The sequence below is a fragment of the Mus pahari genome, chromosome X (genome assembly GCF_900095145.1).
Source record: "Mus pahari chromosome X, PAHARI_EIJ_v1.1, whole genome shotgun sequence".
NCBI lineage: Eukaryota > Metazoa > Chordata > Mammalia > Rodentia > Muridae > Mus > Mus pahari.
In genome coordinates, this window is record NC_034613.1 from 2963031 (window position 1) to 2976002 (window position 12972).

General features: G+C 40.3%; 1 protein-coding gene across 1 annotated transcript in view; it reads left to right on the forward strand.

Moving 5' to 3' along the window:
- Positions 1–12533, forward strand: part of LOC110313555 (cytochrome b-245 heavy chain) — a 32212-nt gene extending 19679 nt beyond the window's left edge. Inside the window, exons 9-13 of the mRNA XM_021187964.1 lie at positions 3460–3713; positions 5005–5167; positions 7004–7150; positions 8561–8685; positions 10234–12533. Coding sequence (XP_021043623.1) covers positions 3460–3713; positions 5005–5167; positions 7004–7150; positions 8561–8685; positions 10234–10360 — 816 coding nt within the window. The 3' untranslated portion in view covers positions 10361–12533. The remainder of the gene's footprint in view (positions 1–3459; positions 3714–5004; positions 5168–7003; positions 7151–8560; positions 8686–10233) is intronic.
- Positions 12534–12972: the final 439 nt, after the last annotated feature.

The window sequence follows — 12972 nt, forward strand, 5'->3', positions numbered from 1 at the left end:
CTCTCTCTCTCTCTCTCTCTCTCTCTCTCTCTCTCTCTCTCTCTCTTTCACACACACACACACACACATTATGTGTTAGTAAGACAAAAATATTTTGTCCAAAAAAAAAAAAACCCACCAACAAGTAACCATAGGATGCTGAAACTTTCTAGTTCCTTCTTCTATTCTTTTATGTGATCACTGTATATTAGAGCTGCAGTGTCCCAAGTATCAAGCAGATAAATATATAAGCTACACCATGTATTTGCTCTCTGAACTCTCTGGAGTGCTTTTTCACCATTCTCCCATGTTTTGTTTATCATTACAAACTAAAGAGATAGATATACAATTAGACTCTTCCGATAGATGCATAGGAAGATAGATAAGTGATAGAAAAGTTCCTTGTTGTAATTTCAGTAAACACCCAACAAGATTATTTTGTTAAATAAAATTTAATTCCATTCACTTGAGAAAGTATTTATAAAAAGTATTATAGTTTTTTTTTTTTTGCAAGACACCAAATTACCCTCTGTCCTCAGCACTAGAATGCTTTCGGTTGCTACCTTTGGAGAGTCCCAGTAGAGCTAGTCCTGCTGCCGCTGGCAGGCTTGCCATGTACAGGTGTGCAGCCCCCTTCTTTTATGCTATTCCTATTGTTTTATTTCTTTGAAGCCTAGCCATGATTTTACTTTTCATAAATAAGACATGACCAAACCAGACAAATATTATTCTAGGGCAAATCTGTTATCTTGTGAAGAAAATAAATGTTCACTTTCTCCTCATGCAAATATAAGAAACTGGGTTTGTCCAACAGTATGCCCATGGGTCTCCTAGTATATCTTATTTAGTTAAATCCTCTTTGTGCTTATCATAAGAAATTGCAACATATGCAAATTTGTTTTACCATGTGCAAATTACAACATGGTGAACAAATTTCAACAAACTTTTCTCTTTCAAAATGATGCTTTCCAGTTGCTTGACTCACAGAAGAGAAAGGTGTTTGCAGCCTTGTCCTATGAGACACATTTAAATCCCAGGTTTTGCAAGCATTTTCCATTTCTTTTAGTGATGCTAGGGCTCAAACTCAGGCATCACATATGCTAAACATCTGATCTGCCAATTTGATACAACCTCAATAGTAACTTGTATTAATAGGAATGACCACATTCCTTCAGTCTACTCTTGGAAAGAAAACACCAGCAATATCAGTGAGCATTGAAAAGCTGTTGATTCAGTTCTCCATAACCTTCTATCCTTTGATGAACTTCTGTTTGTCTGTATTCATACCTCTGAAATTCTTCTAGATATTGTAGGCATCTTCTCAGGAACAATATCTGAGCTTTTAGTTAGTTTGAAGCTTGATTTCATTTTTAGTAAGCTCAGAATTGTCCTGTGTTTATAGGTGTATTAGTCATGGTTCTCTAGAGTCATAGAACTTATGGATAGTCTCTATATAGTAAAGGAATTTATTGATAACTTACAGTCTGCAGTCCAATTCCCAACAATGGTTCAGTAGTAGCTGTGAATGGAAGTCCAAAGATCTAGCAGTTACTTAGTCCCACACAGCAAGCAGGTGAAAGAGCGAGAACCAGACTCCCTTCTTCCAATGTCCTTATATGGTCTCCAGGAGAAGTGTAGCCCAGATTAAAGGTGTGTGCCACCACACCTTTCATCCCAGATGATCTTGGACTCGGAGATCTCCCTGCCTTAATCTTCTGGATTCAATCACCACTGTGTCTCAAGATCTCCATACCAAGTTCCAGATCAGAAACTTCTATCTCCCAGCCTCCAGATTAGGTTCACTGGTGAGCCTTCCAATTCTGGATTGTAGTTCATTTCAAATATAGACAAGTTGACAAACAGGAATAGCCACTACAATAGGCTACAACGTAGTGTTCTCCTATGTGATACTTGTGCACTCAAGTAAAGTAGTAGCATATCTTTCAACTCAAACATTTATGATTTCACTGTTACAAAAAAATCCAAAGTCTTCTAAAAAGCCTTAAAATAGAAAACATATTATTCACCATATGTACCATAACTACTAGGTAGCAGGACACCAGAACCTATTCATCCTACTTGACTGGAACTCAGTGCCTGGGAGCACCCACTGTCTCCTTCTACTCCATTCTCCTTAACCTCTAGTCACCACTATTTTACACTCAATTTCTATGAACTGAACTCTTGCAGTTTCATCAGAGGGAGATTATGCTGCATGTGTGTCTGGCTTATTTCACTTCTATCATATAATCTGATCCGTGGCAAGATTTCACCCCTTTAGGGTGAATCGCATTCTACTGTATAGATGCGCCACATTGTCTTTATCCATTCATTGTTTCTGTACAGTGAGCTTGATTCTAGATCCTAGCTGTGGTGCTGCAATAAACTGGGGAGTGATGACATCTTTTTGACAAGAAAGTATATTTGCTTTCTGTTTTTCCCTTCTCCCATTCTCTTTTAGATTCATCCATTTACTTGCTTTACATAATTTAAATAGATTGTCTGTGGTCGTTTGTGTATATGGAAGATAAATATGATAACTGGCTTGGTGAAAGAGGGACGGTGCTCTCCCTCAAGTGAGGAGAAATGTAGAAACAATACATGGAATTGGGCATATTTAAGTGTGATTCAGGACAAGAGCAGAGCATGGTTAGCTTCCTTGGGGGGTTTTACAATCTACCAGGTCAGTGAAAGCTCCACATTCTGTCTAGCTGCCTGTGTCCTCTCCATGACCTGGGGAGACAGAGTGAACAGGAAACTTGTTTTTCTATTTTTGTACCTTCTTTAGCTAGAGAGAGAGAGAGAGAGAGAGAGAGAGAGAGAGAGAGAGAGAGAGAGAGAGAGAGAGAGAGAGAGAGGTGTCACAACAGACTGATAGTTTCCATTTCCTGACAAAGACTGTGAAACAGAGAACTGTATGCAAATGCTTCTTAAGAGCTTCTTCTCAGGGGCTGTACTCATAAGGAAAGAAACCCAGATGTGGTAGCACAGTCCCACGATCTCAGTAACCAGGAAGTTGAGGTAGGAGGGCAAGAGTTCAAGGGCAGCTTAGGCTACATCCCAAGTTGCTGGCTACCCTGGGCTGCATACAGAGACCATGTCTCAAAACAAACAAGAAAAATAACATTAAAAATGTTAAGAAAGAAAGAATGAGGAAGAGAGAAGGACAGGCCTGGGCCACCGTCTAACTGTAACTGCAATGTCAGCTGATCCTAAAAGGCAGTGTTGGAGTTGTCTCAGGATGAAGGGAGAAGACTTTGACTCTGTGTCCATTCCTCAGCCCATGATTAGCCATCAGCTACAATTGAGGACAAATCCCAAATGACAGATACATTTGCTGATGGACCTTCTGTGTTGGTCCCCCCCCCCCAAAAAAAAGCACAGGTAGGGCATCTTAACTAAGTATTTTATCCATATGGACCCCGAAAGTGCAAATGTTTTGTGGACATGCAATTTCCAGGGTCGTGTTTTATTCTACAGGTGGTCACTCACCCTTTCAAAACCATTGAGCTTCAGATGAAGAAGAAGGGATTCAAGATGGAGGTGGGACAGTACATTTTTGTCAAGTGCCCCAAGGTATCCCAGCTAGAATGGCACCCATTCACACTGACCTCTGCTCCTGAGGAAGACTTTTTTAGCATCCATATCCGTATTGTGGGAGACTGGACGGAAGGGCTATTCAATGCTTGTGGCTGTGATAAGCAAGAGTTTCAAGATGCCTGGAAGCTACCTAAGTAAGTTTGGGACACATTGCAAATGTGTATGCATTTAGGAGAAATGGCTAAATAGTTGTGATTCCCCTGTATCTTACCACATGATCTTCTGAGTAACAAAATACAGTGGTTCAAAAAAAAAAATACATGGGTGTTTCTCTGTGTTCACAATTGCATGTGGTATGTTTATACATTTGTTTACATATCTTGGGTGAACTATAAAGCATTGAGATAAAATATTAGTAATATGCCCAACTTTCTTTAACTATGCAAAGGTCAAGGCCAAGTTATCTTAACTTTTTCAGAGAAAGAAAAAATCATGTCAGGGATATTCTTAAATTTTAAATTATATCATTTAGTTGAGTAGACTATATGCTGTGCATCTTTCTTTCCAGTTGCCTAACACAAACAAATGATGTCATTTTAAAAATCATGTTGTGGACACAGTAGAAACTAAGGAATGCAATTGGGAATTTCAAATGTAGATTGTCCTTCCCAGGGGAAGCAGAAGCAGGAGAATCGGGAGTTCAAAGCTCTCACTGACTAGATAGAAACATTGAGGCTGTCCTGGGATACAAGAGATCGCAGTTCAAACAAACAAGCTAGCAAACAAGCAAACAAATGCCTTGATCAGTAAGAGCTTGCTGTGCAGACCATAAGTCCTGAGTCCAACCCTTGCCCTGCCCCAGATCCCATGGTTGAAGGAGAAAAAATCCAGAAACTTGTCCTCTGATATCATGTACTCTTCAGCATATGCATACATACATACATACATACAACAACATCAACAACAACACAAAACAAGAGATCAAGTATAATCTTTCATAACAAGAGAGACATGTGAGCTGGAGAAATGGCTCAGAGCATTAACTGTTCTTCCAGAAGACCTGAGTCGAGTCTGAGCACTCGCAACTATCTGTAACTCCCATTCCAGAGGACCTACCATCCTTTTATAGCCTCTATGAGCACCAGGCATGTACATGGTACACAGACATACATGCAGACAAAACACACATACACAAATGATAAAATTAAATAAATCTAAAGAGGCATATGTGTTGTATGTAGAGGGAAAGAAGAAAAAAAAAGAAAAAAATCCGTGGCAACCTAGCAAAGATTTTCAGTTAGCTAATCATTCATATTCTTACTTTCAACTCCAGTGGTGGCATTAAATGACTTCCATGAAAGCCATTTTATGGAGGTTTCCTATACATATATTGCCTCAGAGTCAGCATAGTGTCCATCTCCAACAGTGGATATTCTGCTGTGCAGATCAATACATCCATAACCATCCCCTTCCCTTTCCATTCAGGATAGCAGTTGATGGACCCTTTGGTACAGCCAGTGAAGATGTGTTCAGCTATGAGGTGGTGATGTTAGTGGGAGCCGGGATTGGAGTCACGCCCTTTGCCTCCATTCTCAAGTCTGTCTGGTACAAATATTGTGATAATGCCACCAGTCTGAAACTCAAAAAGGTAAGTACCTCTTACTTCTTGGTGTGCCTGGATTAGCCATCACTCTCTGAAAGGCTTTCAGAGATGAGGAAAATGACAAAAAGGTTTAAGTGACTCCAGAGAGGCAGACTTGCTTAAAGGGAGTAGAAGGTACGTTAGAGTACACATATATAAACAGACCTGTTAGGAAAAGTAATAAGCTGTGTTTGTCTAGCAGTATTATAAACTCATAAAATTTGAGAAAAAAGAGGAAGTAGTTACAACCCCAGCCCAATAGTTACACTTTAAGTATGCATATGCATGAACACACACACACACACACACACACACACACATATATATGTATATATATATGAACACATGTACATGCACACACACACACACACACACACACACACACACACACACACACACACACGCACACTTGCAGCAGTGCTGAGGATGGCAACCAAAGCTTCAAGAGCGCTACTCAAGTGCTCTACCCCTGAATTCAAGTGCTCTACTCCTTCTCCTTGGATATTCTTTTCTAGTTTTCCCCCTGCAAATTTATGTATTTTTAGGAATGCACGATTGGAGATGGAATCCCGGGTCTTCCACCCACTAGTCAAATGTTGAACCACTAAGATACAACATGACACTCCTTTCCTTTTTTATATTGGGCCAGGGACTCACTAGGTTGCCTGGCCTAGCCTTACGTTTTCTGTGCTGCCCAGGCAGTCCTTTAACTCCCGATCCTCTCTCTTTAGTCTCTAAAACAGTTGTGATTACAGACCCAAACCCTTGGCATTATAGGACAGTGGCAGCAGGCCAAACTGAAATCATTTTTTTTCTGTCATCCTGCATTATACAATGATACTAACTCTACTTTCAGCTCTTCAATATACTGCTTTTTAGCAGAATTAGGGTAGGGGACATGGAACTTTTTACTTGCTTATGGATATCTCCTGGGGATAAATTTCCAGGGGACTGTTTACATGTTACTTGAGGAAAGATGCCTTGTAAACTTCAAATTATTCTAGTAACTGTTAAGATTGGTTCTGATAGGGTCATCGACCCCAGCTTCACATTTCATTCTTTAGTGAAGAAGGTATTGGTGATACTACCTTTGCCCCTAGGAACTTGGGAGGGCCTGGCAGTCCCAGGCAGGGAAGACATCCTGTGGGCAGCCACTGTGTTGATTCCTTTGGCCTTTCTCAAAGCAGATACATAGGAGGTCAGGGATTCTGGGAGAGTAACAGCAGCCAGCAGAGGACAACTAGCAAGCCACAAGGTGGGGCTTGACTACATATTTGTAAGCCCAAATCATCAACATATTGATTTACTTTTAAATCTTCATTTTTATTTATGTCTGTGTGTGTGCGCATGCGCGTGTGCATGTGTGCACATAGGGCATATCTAGGGGTGCAGCTAGAAACTTAAAAGAGTGTATCAGATGCTCTGAAGCACGAGCAACAGGCAGTTGTGAGCCACTTGACACAGATGCTGGCAACAGAACTCTGATGCCCTAAAAGAACAAAAATCAGTCTCACCCAATAAACCACCTCTCTCGCAGCTCCTGAAAACTATTTCCTGATCTGCCTGCTTGAAGTTCAGAGAAGATTTGTGTAAATTAGCCTATGAAAGATATATAGTTTGGTAATACACACTCACAATGCCAGCACTCAAGAGGCAGAAATTGGAGGATCCCGAGTTTAAACTAGGGTCAGTCTGGGCTATATTAAAGACCCTGTCTTGAAACAATGACAAATGTCTCCAGGTTTCTGAAAAACTGTTTCTAGGCATCATGAAAAATTTAGAACGTTGGAAACCCATTCGTTGAAGCTGATATAATCTGGTTTGTGGCCTGTCTTCCTTCAGATCTACTTCTACTGGCTGTGCAGGGACACACATGCCTTTGAGTGGTTTGCAGACCTGCTGCAGCTGCTGGAGACCCAGATGCAGGAAAGGAACAATGCCAACTTCCTCAGCTACAATATCTACCTTACTGGCTGGGATGAATCTCAGGTGAGTACAAGAGTCCAGTTCTTTCTTAGTATGTCTAGAGCATGCTGGCTTCTCTTTTACTTTTTTGGAAAATTCCATATACTACTCCCACCCCACCCCACACAAGGACAACTAATGGACTCAAGTGACCCAGCCTGCTCACAGTCACTCAGTATCATCATAAGATGTTTAGACCATTGAGATTAGATTCCAAACTAAAGGTCCTATGTTGATATTAGAACATTGTTCCCACCAAAGAGCTGGAATCTCAGGTCAGGTGGACAAGACTCATCAAATGTCAATGGGAAGGAAAATCTATTACCCATCTTGTATTTAGTCCTTAATTTATATGTTATGTATGTTTTATGATGTATTCAGTACATTTATATTCAGTCAGCTCTCCATATACTTGAGGTTCTGCATCTATATGCTCCAGCAACCTAATCAAAATATTTGGCGAAAAGGTAATCATACTAAACATAAATTCTTTTTTTTTCTTGGAATTGCTCCCTAAACAACTAGTAAACAACTAGTTACATAGGGCTTCCATTGCCTGAGGTATCATAACTAATCTAGATATGATTCAGAACATCTAAGATACTTCAGCCCTTATGGATTTGGTTATCAAAGGATTGGGGTCCTATAGTCCTCTGCAGACTGCTTCTTGTTCCGGGTATTACTTTTAGTGTTTATACAGAAATTGTCTCATTTTATGTTCTCAGCAACCCTATGATGAAGTAAGTATTATTCTCTAAATTTTATTGGCAAAGAATAAAATGGCAGAGTCCAAATGCACTCAGCAATTTCCAACAGTCTGTGGCTATTAATAACAAATACATTGACATATATGATGAAGAAAGTCAGATATATAGTATATATGCAGATATGTATATGAATATGTGTCATGAAAAATATTTGGAGATCACTAAAATAAGTCACTTGTCTTCAACTGAATGCAATATAGTCTCCCACCAAGATCATTTAGCAGTATAAGCACCTTATAATCGACAAGGTTAAGAAATGCTGTATGAAGACTCATTGGGGCAGATACAGTTAGTTATAAATTTCAGTCTGGGAAGAGAATCTCAATTGATTAAATATTTATATCTATCTGGCTTATAGGAATATCTGTCCAGAGCATGCTATTGTCTTAGTTCCTAACTGATGTGGGGAGATCAGTAGGTGGTGCCAGTCTCTGGGAGGGGAACCTTAACTATATAGGACAGAAGAAAGTTTAGATAGAAGCAGAAAGCAAGCTGCACAGGTGCATTTCCTTCTTCCTCCTCCTGACTGTGGATATGACTAGCTGTTTAAGCTCCTGCTGCCTTGACTTCTCCACAATGACACACTGTAACCTTCAATTGTGAGCCAGATAAACCCTTTCTCTCCTAAAGATTTTATTGTAAAACTTTGTAATATCCTTTGCTACAGGCCAATCACTTTGCTGTGCACCATGATGAGGAGAAAGATGTGATCACAGGCCTCAAACAGAAGACTCTGTATGGACGGCCCAACTGGGATAACGAGTTCAAGACCATTGCAAGTGAACACCCTAAGTAAGGAGTCCTCCTTTCAAGTGTTCTTGAAGCTTGTGGTCTGCCTAAAGCAGCAGTTTCCTGAACACTGACTGTACTTTGTAGTCTAAAAGTTGTCGTTAACATTTCTATAATGCTGTGATGGGGTTGAATTCTTATCCAACAGATGTCTGATAGCTCTGACTTTTAGAAATAACCTTTAAGTCATAGCAAAATCACATGGAGAGTAATTCTGTCAATGTTCTAACCCACAGCATTTCTCTTCTTTAGTTGTCCAAATGTCACTATTGTATATATTTATTTTCAATAATGAGTTCAGCTTATGCTTACTATTAAGACTATTATACCTTCATTTTCAGATCAAGTGTCTGAGTCTAAAATCATAAGTTGACAGATGACATGGTGTCTTTCTATTGTCACTATAGTTTTAGCCGTCATGAAACCCTGAGGAAATCCCCCTGTCACAGAGAACACATGACAAACTCATTATCTTACTCTAAATATATCTTTTCAATTAGATGTGGCAAACACATTGACTTGCCATTGCCACATGATGTGCTCTACAGATGTGTCAGGCCGCTATTCTTAGATATGGTCCATTGGCTCCAGGTCTGATATGTCTACTTTACTTGAACCATTGTTTTGTACACTTTATTGAGCACATAAATTACCTTGCTATGTTATTACATATAGAATCTGATTATTAGGTCTGAGGTGGGGCCCAGAAACCTGCATTACTAAAAACATGATGCTTTTTAAGATGGCATGGGACCGCATTTTAAAAATCAAGGATTTCAACTGTAAGACTTCAGAGGATGAAGTTGCTGTCAGAGTTGAGGGGTGTGTTACTGATTTGAAAATACTAGAAAGATTTGGGGGGCTTGAGTTCAACAGGAAAGTACACCTTAGCTTCACTTATTATTAGCCATGTGTCTTAGTCAGGGTTTCTATTCCTATACAAAACATCATGAACAAGAAGCAAATTTGGAAGGAAAGGGTTTATTCCGCTTACACTTCCATACTGCTGTTCATCACCAAGGAAGTTGGGACTGGAACTCAAGCAGGTCAGGAAGCAGGAGCTGATGCAGAGGTCACAGAGGGGTGCTGCTTACTGGGTTCAGCTTGCTTTCTTATGGAACCCAGGATTACCAGCTCAGGGATGGCACCACCCACAATGGGCTGGGCCCTCCTCCCTTGATCACTAGTTTAGAAAATGCCTTACAGCTGAATCTCATGGAAGCATTTCCTCAAGGGAGGCTCCTTTCTCTGGGATAACTCCAGCTTGTGTCAAGTTGACACACAAAACCATCCACTACACCATGATACCCCTGTGGCAGAAATTTCCAAAACCCCTGCTTGGGTTTCATTTTCTGGGGATGTCAACTCCATTTGAGTTTGCCAGCCATCGCTATACTCAGTCAAGCCTGCTCCTTGTGACTAAATTGAACATTTTTGTCCCTTGTGGAAAAAATATAGGAAAAGAGTGGCCTCAAGTAAACAGGAAATTTACTACCCTCTCTGCTGCCCAACTCATGTCAAAGCCTGAAACTCTCTTTTCTTTCTCCAAAGCACCAGAATAGGCGTTTTCCTGTGTGGCCCCGAAGCCTTGGCTAAAACTCTCAGTAAACAGAGCATCTCCAACTCAGAGTCCGGCCCGCGTGGAGTCCACTTCATTTTCAACAAGGAAAACTTCTAACTCAGCTCTTTCAGCAGGAAACCAGTGTACTCTGCCAAATGTCCCAATATTGCCGGTTGATTGTAGGAGAGGAGGAGGAGAAGAAGAAACCATAATGACACAGGCCCCCTAAAAAGAATTCCAAAGATTGGTACTAGCCATCCGTCATATTACATGGAACTTCATGGTTTCAAACATTGTTATGTTGCACTGTTTCACATTTCCCTCTGACATGCCAGAAGAAGGTAAAGCAAAAGCATTTTCTGGGACTCTTTCTAGGATAAACAGTAGGGGCTCAAATGAGTTCCGTACCTTCCTTCCAATTCAGAAGCTGAAACCACATCTAAGCCATCTGACTCTGGGTGTGGTCATCTTTTCACATTTAATACCAGGTTGTCTCAAGACTCAGTTTTTATACTCTCCCCGTCAAAAAAAGCAAATCAAAGAGTAGCTCATCATTCTCAGTTGTTTTATCCTTAACCTTAGCATCATGCTAAAGGAGATTTTTCAAATAGAGGAGATAGTGATGCTGATGGTGAGTTAATACTTCTTAATGACAGTACTGGCACAGAAGTATATTCCAGTTTTCACAGTCTAACTGGGTCAGAGATTATTACCAGTAAGAAATATTAGACTGATTGGAGTTAAAGTAGCACTCTACATTTATCATGGTGTTTGGCAGAACTTGTGTTCAAGGTCAGCTTACTGAATGAATGAATGAATGAATGATTAAACAAACAGATGCAAACATTCAAAACTATGTCATAATGGGATGCATGGCTAGAGACAGAATTACCATTCTGTTTTTTTTTTTTTTTTTTTTTTACACACCAAAGTATCCTGATTCCCCTGGGAGTAGAGAGAAAGATATGAACCAGTAGGATGGTCAGGCCATCCTACTGGTATTCAGCCAACTGTTATTTGGAGGGAGGAGGGATGAATTCAGAGACCTATGCTCCTATGACGATGGTGGCTAACACTTCTAGTTCTAGTCTGTAATCTGGAAAAGAAGAACACATTCATTTACTGACAGAAATGGTCTGATCCAGCCAACCCTTGTGAATATTGAACTGAATTCCAAGAAATGTATACATGATAATACATATCCTGCTTAGAATCCATTTCTTCTTTGGCTTAAATACCTATACAAGTAGATCATATGTGCATAGACAATAAGTTGTTTGTTTTTTTTTTTTTAGTTGCAGCATTTTCATCACCACTAGTATCAGCATCACCATCTTCCTAAAATATAAATTCTAGAAACTGTAATCCCCAAATAACTGGGTTGAGAGTAAAATCACACCTGATATTTTATGGGCTTCCAGAAGTGCAAGACAGAGTCTAGATCACTGCTAGACTGGTCACATGTGGAAAAACCCTACTCCTGTTTCTGGGAACTAAAAGCCTTTCTGACTAACCCTCCCCCCGCACCAGGGATACAAAGACTTATAACTATTCAGCTTTGGTAATGAGGAAGGAAGAGTAAGAGGCCTTGATGAAGAGAAAGTGTGGAGACAACAGGAGAGAAAGGAAAATACCATATTCACGAGGGAAATGTCAGGGGAAGGGGGCTCACGGAGGTTAGGACTCAGCCTCCATTTCTACTTTGTATGTATCACATTTAACTAAAGGATGCATGCACTCATCTTGTTTTGACTTCATATAGCATTGCATAGTTTTAGTTCTGATCACAGATTTTGCTATTGTATGGACCGTTTGAAGGAACTAGACGAAGGGAGAGCTCAGATTCTCCTTATGTCCCTGCTATGCCCTTGTTCTCTTAGCATCCTTAGAGCCCTCAAGGCTGGCTCTGGCAAATAAGGCCTTCCTAGATGTGCACATGGCACCATGGGAATTGTTGTCCTTGGACAAAGGTCCAGGGAGACCTTTGTGTTGCACCCTAGGCATTAGGTCATTCATTCAACATACATTTGTTTGGTATCATTAATGAGTCCATTTTAACTATTTGTGGCAAAGTTTGATCTCAGTTACAAGGACTCTGAAAACACCTTTCTAACAAAAGTGGTAATGAATGAGTCTTTTTGTTGCTTCAAGAATCTTTCTCCAGTTTTCTGTTTTTCTTTTCTTTTTTCTTTATTCTTCTCACACACAATAGATCCAGACTGCAGCCTCCCTCCTCCTCCTCTCCCAGCCCTGCCTCCACACCCCCACATCCCCAGATCCATTGCTCCTCCCAGGGAACACAGCATAACAAGATGCAATAAAAGTAGGCACAAACCCTCATATCAAGGCTGGATGAGGCAACCCAGGAGCAGGAAAAGGGTCCCATAAGCAGGCTACAGTTGATATCAACATAGTTCCCAAAATAGAGACCTATCCTTAGTTATTCTGGTTATGAGATGGAAAATGAGTGCACATGTGCTTCTTGTTTGAGAACTTCCTTCTTTTTGCTCCCAAGCCCCCTGCTCCCAGCCACCAGCTGCCAGCACAGCTCTTTCCATACTTAGTTCTTAGAATTTAGTAACAGATACTGAGATCTGTCTTTAGCAACAAATCTAAAATGAGAAAATAAGGCTAGAAATTATTTTCTTAGTTTTTCCTGCTTTTGCAATATCATGTTTATGGAATTTGAATACTTTCAGTCATTGTATATGAATAGTCTGATGGGTGGG